The following is a 12,119-nucleotide window of genomic DNA, read 5'->3' as shown; positions in this document are numbered from 1 at the left end:
TTTCCTCGTTCCAGGCACCCTCGTGGCAGTAACGGCAATGAGAGGGTCCACAGCTCATCTCCCCTGCCATATTACATCACATAATCCAGAAGATCCCGTATTACTTGTCCTGTGGTACAAGAATGCCTCAGTCACACCAGTATACAGGTACAGTTAGGAGTTATACGTACACTTATAGAGGTACAATGGTTCATATGTTGGTAAAGATGAGAAAAAAATGGTTACAGACGGAGTAATAGGGATAACTTACCATCGCGTATAAAAGTTCACTGACAACTACTCTCCAGCGTTGTGTCCTACTTTTAATATTTTTGCTTCCTCCCCGATTGTCATATGCATCCTACCTTCTCACGTTCTTTTGTTGCTTCATATCGCCCTCACGTACATCGAACATTTTCAATTAGAATAGTCTTCTAAGTTGAATAAAATCGTCAGTGGATGACAAGAAGACCTACCAGTGCTCAGTGAGAATATTAATTTAACCCAGTGCTGAAAAATAATGCAATCAAACTTGTTAAAATGACAATGCACTGTGATGCAAATTGAGTCACATCTTTCGTTCCTGATTACATCTAAGATAAGGGTAATTCTACGTAAAGATTCTCCATCTGTCTATAGCCAGATGCCTTGTTCCAGTAAGGGATGGCCACAAACAATTCGCCTCCATGTCACCCTGTCCCCCGCCGTTTTGCTGCCCTCCACCCAGCTCACCCCAAAACGATTATCGAGCATATAATGACGACAGCAATGTCTGGGTACCCACTGCAGTTAAATGGAAGTTTACTTTGAGTAAAAGGACATTTTTTGGCATTAGAGACTTTCTTATACACCATCTCTCTAATTATCAAGGGTAAGAGTTAACATGTGCTCTCAGTCTCCTATGTGCTCAAAAGTCTTGTCGCCCATCCCGTTTTTCTCTCCACGAGCTGTGCAAATCAATGTGGTGAATTTGCAGCAACTGACAATAATGACCATATTTAATTACAGATCAGTATTGGTTGCTGCGGATTCAACACACTGATTGTCAAAGTCCGTGGAAAGAGAAACAGGAGAGACAACAGGACTTTTGATGAAGACTGCAGAACTTTGGATATAAAAACTCACTTCCTTAAGATATATGGTTCAGTGATCAATGGCTTTCAAAACTCAGGTGACGAGAGTTTCATGACTCACTTTATTAGAATCATACATGTGAATATCAAATATTTCAACACAAATACGTTGATACTATTTATAGCGATTGTACATAACTTGTCATCTTTGTGACTCTTGCTCAGCTCATCAGTCCCACTGCTTTTATGATGACCATTATTTTAAACGTTATGGATCTGGGCTTCTTTAAATGAATGAATGTTGTTTGTGTCTATTTTCAGGAACGAATTTTGCAAGCTGTCACCTTTTTGCATAAATATGACTGTTTCTAACACTGGCTACCTTTTCTAACACAAGTAGCTGTATCTCATCTATTTCTGTCAGTGAAAACGTCTTGCCTAAAGAAAAAAAATCTCTCTCTCTCTCTCTCTCTCTCTCTCCATTTCCGAGAAACCTTGCAGCTTTGCCTTTCTCTGTGAAGATATTCTCAGTTTAAGCTGCACGGAGAGGCTTATTAAGTGAGAAATCTTCTTAAGTCTCTCTCTCTCTCTCTCTCTCTCTCTCTCTCTCTCTCTCTCTCTCTCTCTCTCTCTCTCTCTCTCATACATAAACACACAGAAGTGCACATGAGGACACTTAATAGCAGGCAGATACACACACACACACACACACACACACACACACACACACACATATATATATATATATATATATATATATATATATATATATATATATATATATATATATATATATATATATATATATATATATATAGTGTTACGACTCCGGACAGGCACAAAACACCACTAAATAATTGACTCTGCACATAAGTACTACCGGTATTGACAACATATGAACCTGATACAGTATAAGAGTATGGCTTGGGTCAGGCAGTTGGTACACTTGCAGCCCGTGATGTATTTCACACATTTGTCGTGCCTAGGAGGGTGAATGAATGGGTTGCCAATCACTGTTTAAAACTGATACGTAGCTACGAATCATATATTAGAAGTCTCTAGTAAAAATAACCATCGGTATGAGTGTTTTTCATTATTGTCATAGCTAAATCCGTTGATAGATAAACTTCAACTGCAATGATAACCAAATGATATAAAGAGATTTCCGTATCACAGACTAATTTAGTCCGTGCTCACACACCTTAAAATTATTCCTGTCTTGCCTTGTCAAATGGTGGAGCACACTCTTCGTCAATGATTTATTGATATAACAATCAATATTTCCATGAACTGCATACTGACATTTTCTGTTTGTAAAACTAATCAGTCATACTACGATGTTATTGGCTGCTACTGTCTTCATGAAACATAATCCTCTCTTCCCATTCTGCCAACTCTTTCATTGCTGGAAACTCACTCCCATCTTCCCCTCCCCCCATTCCCTTCCTTGAACCCCTTACCTCTCTCACTCTCCCCTCCTCTCTCTGAATAGCCAGTTCCTCTACCCCTCACCACCTGGCTCAGGGAGTAAGGACGTAGAATATACTTTTCTAACATCTTACACCTATAGTGGTTATCTGACTCAATAACCCCAGTGCTGTCATTAAGCCATTCCCATTGACAGTCTCTCTCTCTCTCTCTCTCTCTCTCTCTCCCTCGTCAGCCAGGCCAATTCACCACAGATCTTACCCTAGCTGTGTGTCACCAGTCCGTAATGCCTCAGGGCGCTCCAAGGGGAAGCGGGGATAACGGGGAAGCCACTAACTTATTAGTCGCTGCTTCTTTGATGGGTATTCTTTTATGGTTAATGGTCGTTTGAAGTTGTTTGTATTACATTTTTAGGATGTTGCCAATATTTATCACAAACCTAGCAGAGCAGAGATATAAATTATGAACTAGCAGGAAGATACTGTCGTCCTGCTGGCATGCGAGAAAGTGGAAAGTCTGTAAGGGAGATTGGCAACACCCCAGGAATATCAAAGACAATTGTTTCTTTATGGCTGACATGTTGGGTATGATGTGGAAGCCTGAATAACAAACCAAGGATATGACCACCATGGAAGGCCACGGCCAAAGATGATCGACAGATACGAGGAGCTGCAGAAATAATCATTTTACCAACACGGCAGCCATATGAGAACAACTACAGCTAGAAGTGACTGTTCAGACTGTGCGAGTTGTCGATGGTATTCTCCACAGGACACTGGCCAAAAAACAACAACTAATACCTAGGCATTGTAAGGGAAGATGTAGATTCGCAGAGAACCATATGCAAGAAGATCTTATTTACTGGGCTTGTGTTGCATTCACCGACAAAAATCATTCTATTCAACATTATGCAGGAAGACACATTGCTGGAGAAGAATAACAGCAGGTTTAATATTGGAAAACGTATCACACATGCCTGTTTTTATGCAAGTAAATATGAGTGTGTTCCACTTAAGTAAGTCAGAACATATTCCATATTCATGCAAAGTTGGTTTCAAAGTAAACAGTAAAGAGAGCTCAGAGTACAACGTGCGTGCCACACAATTTGTCCGTGGTCGTAACTTTTGAACCTATCCTGTAACCTTTACCTTCTATTGAGTATCGTAAAATCCAGTTACTATACTCGTATGTATGGACCCTCAGCCATTCGACGAATATTTGTACGAATTTGATTAGAGATGTCTAGATTGACCTTATTTATGATACTGACCTTTACTGTTGTCCTCGAAATACATTCACTTCATCCTTGTCTGATCTTAGCCCCTCTCAGGCTCCGACCAAATCGAGTAGCTAGCTGAGACAAAGGACCGAATCATAGCCATTACCTCTGTCCAACGGTCCCAAATTATTATTCGTTTCATCCTATGCTCATCCTCAACTTTATTACCACATTTGGTCTGTATCTGGCTAAAAGAAAAAAGGCAATTGCCCATGCACCTGAGATATGACTTTGTTCTGCCATAATTCAACAATTTATGATATTTTGTTCAGTAGGATTTCCATAATATTGTCACAAATGTAAGGACTGACAGGTGAACCAAAATTAACTAAGCACATACCCCCTTGCGTAACATGCACGAGTGTAACAACACACTAAATGGCACTAGCCCTATTTTCCCAGTAACACACACAACGGTCAAAACATCTTAAAAGAAAAAAAAAAGTAGTGGGCATGTCTTGCGTAACGTGTGGGGATGGTATGTCTCTATGGGATGGGTTGTCTCTCTCCCACTGACAAACCCTTTACAACAACAAAGTACCTTGAAATTCTTAATGAGAAATTTCTGCCTTCTCTCCTTGAGCAGGACTACCATTTTCCCGTGTGGACACTGTTTGCCCATGACAAATGTCCTGTGCACATATTCCATATCTCCCAGCGATGGTAATACCCCAACCTGGAACTACTGGTCTTGACTAGTCGGGGTTGTGATATGAGCCTCATCAAAAGCCTCTGGGGCAACATGGTATAGAAAAGGGAAGAAGGGGAACGAACGACACAGCAGGCTGTGATTGTTGCAAATGATGCATAGACTAAATATTAGATACATAATGGTTTATAGTTTGTATGTTATATTCGTAAACAAGGTGTCTACAGCAGACTTAGAAAGCACTGATTTTACCTTGTTAGATAACTTATAATTACTGTTTCTCCTACACGGTCATGATGTTCATATGAAGTTAGGCTGCATAATGTGAAATTTATTTTCTAGGTTAAAGTATTGTCATTAATTAATTTTATCTATGCAGATACTTAATCTATCTGTACTTGTGAAGGAGAGGGTTAATATCAATACAAGGTATTGTCAGATAAAAATGGCACACGAAAACTGTTATCATCCATCAATGGTGGATGAATGTTTTACAGTATTAACAAACATGGTGGGAAAATCAACAGAATTTTTACATCTTTTAGTAAAAAATACATTGCCTCATAATTATAATATTGGTATGGTGTCATGCGGTTATACATACCCTCTATAAATTTATTCTACTGCTAATCTGTATATGATGGAATGGAATTAACACAAACAGTGAGCGATATAGTTATCAGGATTATAAGGGTTAAATCGACTTTTTTTTTTTAAGTGAACAAATGGAAGGTCGGTGTTGAAACCTGCAGATGAAATGAGAGGAAGAAACGGGAGAACTTGGTAGGGAAATGAATAACATCTGTTTACTAAGGACTGAATGAGGGAGGTGGTGGCAAAGCAGATAGGTCTGCTGTTCCAATGGACGCAGGTTTGTATCTTGGTTGGGTCAGGGAGCAGTATATGGGTAGGAATTTAGTTAAAAACAGACTTGAATGATTTACCATAAGACCTGCTGACATGTCACAAAAACACCCAAACTAATACTAATGGACCAGTACGAAACATCCTAAAGTGGACGGTGGGTGTTAGTGCCGAAATGGTGTCATATGGAGGTGAATGGTTTACAGGAAGACTGCTTGGCCTCAGGGAATGGGCTCTTAACCCTTTGTTCTGAGTCACACACACACACACACACACACACACACGCACACACACACACACAATCAGTAGGTTACAGTAAGGAGAGCCCTTCTGTTTGCAGTAGTCCGCTATAGGCTGCTCCTGCCGCTGTTCATGATAATGGCCCATTTGGCCTGGAGATAGGATTAGCCAATATGCCTCTGTATGTGTTGTACAGGATCATCTGTAATCCAAACGTATAAAACAATGAACTACTTATCATAATCATGCACATATAATCAACACCTATCCTGGTTTCCTTTTATACAGTCGAACGCTTCAGCTCTTGAAAAGATTCGATCCCCAGCTCGAGAATGGAGGCTAAATCTCCAACTGTCGTTCTAGACCACAGAGATATTAGTCCCACGTCAACTGGGGTGCTTTGGATAGGACTCTTTTGGAAATTGCTCCACGCAGCTATGAGCCACGGAGAGGTGGAACATAAGTGGGAGGCTCTCGTTACCGTCTGTAGATGATGCGTCTCTTTCCGGTAGGAAATAGCTGCGACAGATTACGACAAGCAAAAGTCATACACAGTCTAGATCGATCTGATAAAACAGCGTTGCTAATGAATGTTGTTACAGGTATGAGTCATGAATGAAATATAAGGTTGAAATGTCATCATAACCAGTATATTACAATTACTGCAGAATGAATATATAGGTCATACTAATACACCAGTGCGACGCCTTTTCCCTCCAATGAAAACAAGATTTCTTTTTTTCTTCTCTTTCATTTAACCATATCAATACAAACTTTGGCTGAACTCTCATCACATCCAGTGTATTATATTTATCATATTATGCACGTAAGCTAATACATATCATAGAGACAGCGACTTGGAGGTGAGTGACTTCCACACTATCCTCGCCTGCCCCCAGAATGCCCTGTGGCACTACGAACTGGCGAGGCACAGTTCGGGTAAGATCTGATGTGAGGCGGTCTGAGAGAGAGACTGTCAACAGGAATGGCTTATCCACCACAGAAGGGTCATGTAGGCAGATAACCACTGTGTGTTTAAGAAGTAAGGAGGTCAGACTCTGACCTCCACCTCCGTTAATCAAAAGATGGGGGGGGCGGGGTAGAGGCTGTTTAGAGGGGGGGAAGAGGAGGGTGAGAGAGGTAGAGGGTTCAAGGGAGGGAATGGGGGGAGGGGAAGATGGGAGTGAGTTTCCAGCAATGAAAGAGTTGGCAGAATGGAAAGAAAAGATTATGTTTTATGAAGTCAGTAGCAGCCAGTAACCACATCTTCGTATTATTTATTAATTTTACAAGCAGAAAATGCCAGCATGCAGTTCATGGAAATAATTTGATTTTTGTATCAAATAAATCATTGACGAAGAGTGTGCTCCACCATGTGGCACGGCAAGACAGGGGCAATTTTAAGGTGTGTGAGCACCGGCTAGATCAGTCTATGATACGGAAGTCTCTTTTATATCATTTGGTTATCATTGCAGTTGAAGTTTATCTTTCAGTGATATGAGCTATGATAATAATGAAAAACACTCATACCTATGGTTATTTTTACTAGAGTCTTCTAATACATGATTCATAGCTACGTATCAGTTTTAAACAGTGATTGGCAACCCATTCATTCACCCTCCTAGACACGACAAATGTGTGCATACGTCACTGGATGCAGGTGTACCAACTGGCTGACCCAAGCCATATTCTTATACTTTATCAGGTTCACACATTGCCAATAGTATCTTCTGAGTAGTAAAGGAGGATTAAATTAGGGAAATAATTATCAAAGTGGGATACATGGAAACCTGCACTAAAAGGTAATGTATTTAATGCAGAAAATCACCAATCAATACACTGTGCAGGTTCACAAAGTGGGGGGTTGGGGAGTGACGGATATGATGACTATTAACCCGTCACGTCCCGACCGATTTCCCCCCTTCGATACCCCCCAATCCCGAGCTATTTTTGGAAAAAAAAAGAAAAAAAGGCTAAAACAACTGTTTTGTTGAGAACAAAGGAAAATCACCAAGAAAGAGTTTACCGGGGTCCATAAGTGGTCAGAAAAGGTGAGCCTCCCCGTCAGGTATCGTATTCTGCCACTGACCTGCCAGGCTCTCACGTTTTTTATGGTAAGTAATTTTGGGAGAGACAACAAAGAACACATCTACATTTATTGATTTGGAACTAATAAACAATCACAACAGCAATATAATGGTTTTCAATGAGATATATGGGGAAAAAAAGCATTGTTCCATTGCGTGAGCATAGCGAGTTTGGTCACATTTAGTTACACGGTATATAGTTGCTAAGTTTCTTGTTTCAGGAAACATCATTTTTTCTACTTGCATAATACTGTTTCAATTACATTTTACCATTTTTTACTTTATGTAAATGTTTTCAGCTGTTTACATTCATTACGATGATATTTAGCATAATGATTGCGCATGTATTTGCCTACTCAGCGCACTCGCTATGACTCTTCTCTCAACATACATTACAGTACTTTTTTTTTTTTTTTACATTCATATTATTGTTTCCATGACATAGTACCATTTTTTGACCAATGTAAGTGTTTTCAACTATTGACATTCCTTACGAGGATATTTAGCGAATTGCTAGCACATATTCACGTAGCAAGCACACTCGCTAGCCTACAACTCGTGTTTCAACTTATATTTTATTTCTTCACTTCCAGTATACTTCCCCACTTACATTACACCCGTTTCCACTTTATACTACTATTTACATATTTACGGACCTTTTTTATTACACTGAGAGTCAGAATATCACATCTTTATACAGTATACTCGCTAGGAATGTTTCGACTTGGAATATATTTATGCATTTACCTAATAATTTTCCACTTACATTACACCCGTTTTCACTTGATACGACTATTCACATATTTATGGGCCTTATAGTTACACTGAGCATCTGTATGTCGCATATTTTCCTGAGTATGAGCGTCATATCACATTCACACCATATTAGTAGCGCATCAAGGCGTGATATTCACTGAAACAAGGGTGAATGCAGAGACCCACGTTACACTCAATGCACTTATAGCGGGTGTCTTTTCTCTGAGTGGTGGGTCTCATACGGGAGTTATCACACACATGACACCTGCGTTGGGGCCTAGGTCTATTTGGCTGGGGAGGTATAGGAGTGGCAAAATGGTGGGTGGAAATTCTCAGGAGACTTTGGGCGGTACAGGCAGTGTGTGTGCGTTGTTGGGTCCTCTCGACCGCATACTGGGCTCTGATCTCATGGCCAAGCTTCCTCACAAACCCTTCAAAGGTTTCTTGCATTCCTGTTGTCATGGCGTGCAGGTGGTGGCAATTGAGGGCAGTTATATTAAGCAGGTGAATGAAGTGCTTTTTGTACCACTTCATTGTGGTCCTGGCACACTCCACAGTGTATATCATGGAGTCAGACTGGTCCACCTGCCGCATATTGTTGTTATAATCCAGCACACACTCAGGTTTCCAGCTGCGGCGCCTCCTTTCACTGCGGTAATCCACGGACTCTGTACGGTGCATCAATGGGCGGTGAACCGTAGACAAGAGGCAGACTTTTCTGTTGTGGTTCCACACTGTAGCTAGGATGTTGTTAGCCTTGAAGAAGACCACCTCATTTTTGGCTAGTTTCCGCCCCACCTTGACCATGTGACGCCGGTTCACCTTGACGGTACCACAGAGTCCCGTGTCAAGCAGGTGTAGATAATGAGCGAGAAGAGGGCTAGTGTACCATTTATCCAGGTAGAGGACATGACCTCGATGAAGGTACTCTTCAGTCAGTCTTTACCACTGCTCCAAACAGTCCAATACTCCGATCTTCTATTATGTCTGTCTGTGCACCGGTGTACAAGACTATGTCTTGCACATAACCAGTCCTACAGTCACACATAACAAAGATCTTTAACCCAAAATGGTGCCTTTTCCTAGGTATATATTGGCGAAAAGAAATATTGCCTCTCCACAACACGAGACTCTCGTCTATGACAAGGTCTCTATTGGGATAAAATGAGGAACGGAATGTTTGCCATAGGAGATCAAAAACCAGCCTGATTCCCATCATCTTATCAGTGTCATTTGCATTGGCAGGATCATCAGCATTGGAAAAGTGAAGGCAGCATAGATTTTGCTGAAACCTATTATGGCTCATGATCTTGCCAAATATAGGTGTCTGCATGAGAGGGTCCATAGTTCAGTATGACGGAATTCTGTTTCTATGTAAAATACCCATCAAAAATACCAGGGCAAAAAAATACAAACATCTCTGCCAGGGAGACAGGGTAATCGTAAATGATCGAATGCCTGCTCCTTGTGCCCAGTCATTCACTCTCACGGCGCTGGCTGCTAGCAAAACAGTTGGTTTGTTCCACAATGTGCTCCACAAAACCCTCACCGAAGAACAGGTGGAAAAAATCCAGCCTGGTGGTGCCACAGTGAATCCCAGGAGCCGTGCAGCCAGTGCACCCCTGCTCAGTGAAAGGGTGAATGATGGGAGAGAAATCACTGCCATCTTCCCAATTCCAACTCACATTACCCACGCCCCCATCGTCCCCATCGTTGGCTTCATCGGGGTGGGAAGGAGATGGTGGTGGGGGAGGTTGGGGAGGATGAGTGCGGAGGGCTTCCCCACTCTTTACCCTCAGCCTTTACCCTTCCCCTTTCTTTTACCCTTACGGTCTTGGGGAACATCAGGGGGCTGTGGGGAGGAAGTCCTGGAATATTGGGGAGCATAAGACATGGTGCGGAGGGGCTTCTCCTTACCTCCCTGCTCCATCACCACACCACGTGATTCACCATGCACCCTCACTGTCCCACGTGATACGTTCCGCTTCCTCACACCACCACGTGAGAGCGATGATTCACTCCTGCCACTCTCCCTTTCAATTACGGCCCCTACACTTTCAGTTTCACTCCCCACTCCCTCCACGTCACTTCTGCCCTCCTGAAATAAAACACTAGGCCCATACCTGATAGAACAACGTGCTGTCTGCTTGGGGCCACTATGAGTGATCTTGCAGCCATACCACATGGCAACACGTCCCACGGCTCCGTCCTCGTCCTCGGTTTTGGGCTCCACATCACGTAGGAGCTGCAGAGAGGTGATTGCATGATGTTTTGATGCAGGCTGGCCCTCTCTAGTGGCACGACATGTGACGTAGCGCCACTTCCTCAGGGACGGGACTTCCTCATCACTGCTGCTACTTTCTTCCTCCTCTGGTTGGACATAATCCTAGTCTGCCACCTTGTCATCGAGGGGCGAATCACTGTCCCCTGTGAAGGTGTCCAGTGCAGCTTCAATTTGCTCTTCTGAGAGACCTCTGTGTGCCATGTCTGACCTGGGTCACTGCTAACAGGTGAGTGACCGAGGCGAGGGTGAGCGAGGGTCGTGTGGGGTCGCCGAGTGTTCCCGCCTGGTGGCAGGTAGGGAAAGGTCTCCTGACCCTATGTACCAAAAATCAAGCGCGAGATTTGAAAATTGTGCAAATTATGATCCTTGCAATTGTGCAATGTACCGGTACGTCAACGGGTCTAGCCATGACAAAATGTTGCGATGTACCCATACGTCGATGGGACACTTCAGGTTAAGTACTCCTTTACTCCAATGTTAAAACTTAAAAGGCAATTGCCAAACACAGAAATAAACTCCAACAACAACACTGAGGTTCATAGGATAACATCTGGGAATAGGCACGTGGGGTTGCACAAGAGCAATGCTGGGGTAAAATACTGGGTTACATCACCAACTCACAGGGTAATATTCTGAGGGAATTATGCTGGAGAAAATACACCAAGTCACAGGGAAGTATACTGACGGAATTGGCCTCCCTCCTAAGGATCCCACAGAGTCATCAGTAATTGTAGCTCCATAATGGCTGAGAATTTGGTCCATATTTATGTAATATTTTTGCTACTCACAATCAGCCATGGAATTGCCTCCTGAAGCTAGTACGTCAAGTCCCGGGACACTCTGTACATCCTCACTGCCATTGCCACCTTCTTCTTGATATTGTAGTGGCCCAGTACTGGTGTCCTCAGGTCATGATACCTTCACTTGGCCATAAACATCAATAAATTGATATCATGGTGGGCCAGGACTAATGCCATCAGGCCCTTATACCTTTGCATGGTCATTATCAATAATACTTTGAAATCACTGCCCAGCACTGATATTGCCAGATAGAATTGGAGATAGATAGAAAGATATTCTGTTCTGCAAACCTACGAGTGACCAGTCCCAGCACACTGCAGAATTGTCTAGTCACTGAAGGTCAAACAGACATTTGTGCACAACCAGAGCAAGGCAAGTCTTAGTTAAAGTCATTCCCAAACAAAACTATTATCGTGTGTATGGTAGTGTATCTATCTATTCATTGTTTTCTTCAAAATATGGCTTAATCGAAAGTAGAGCTCTCAAAGCAATATTATGATAACCTGTGATATATTCAAAAATAAAATCTATCATCCTTCACTGTTGACCAGAATACTCAACATGCTCACTAAACTTACTTTGTGTCCAGTTACTGACCACTTTTATATGCTTGCTGTCAGTTTTATCACGCTCTGCATGACCTCATATCCGTACCCTGCTCTGTCATTTTCCTCCTGAC

General features: G+C 42.2%; 1 protein-coding gene across 1 annotated transcript in view; it reads left to right on the top strand.

Annotated features, from left to right (window-relative positions):
• Window positions 1–12,119, top strand: part of LOC145408687 (hemicentin-1-like) — a 416,603-nt gene that overhangs the window by 757 nt on the left and 403,727 nt on the right. The window contains exon 3 of the mRNA XM_080279363.1: window positions 13–147. Within this exon, the coding sequence (XP_080135489.1) occupies window positions 13–147 (135 nt within the window). The remainder of the gene's footprint in view (window positions 1–12; window positions 148–12,119) is intronic.

Source organism: Coenobita brevimanus, chromosome 78 (assembly GCF_032717465.1).
Source record: "Coenobita brevimanus isolate Jiangsu-jjx chromosome 78, ASM3271746v2, whole genome shotgun sequence".
Taxonomy (NCBI): Eukaryota; Metazoa; Arthropoda; class Malacostraca; order Decapoda; family Coenobitidae; genus Coenobita; species Coenobita brevimanus.
Note: the sequence above shows the minus strand (reverse complement) of the source record. Positions and strands in the feature narration are given on the sequence as shown.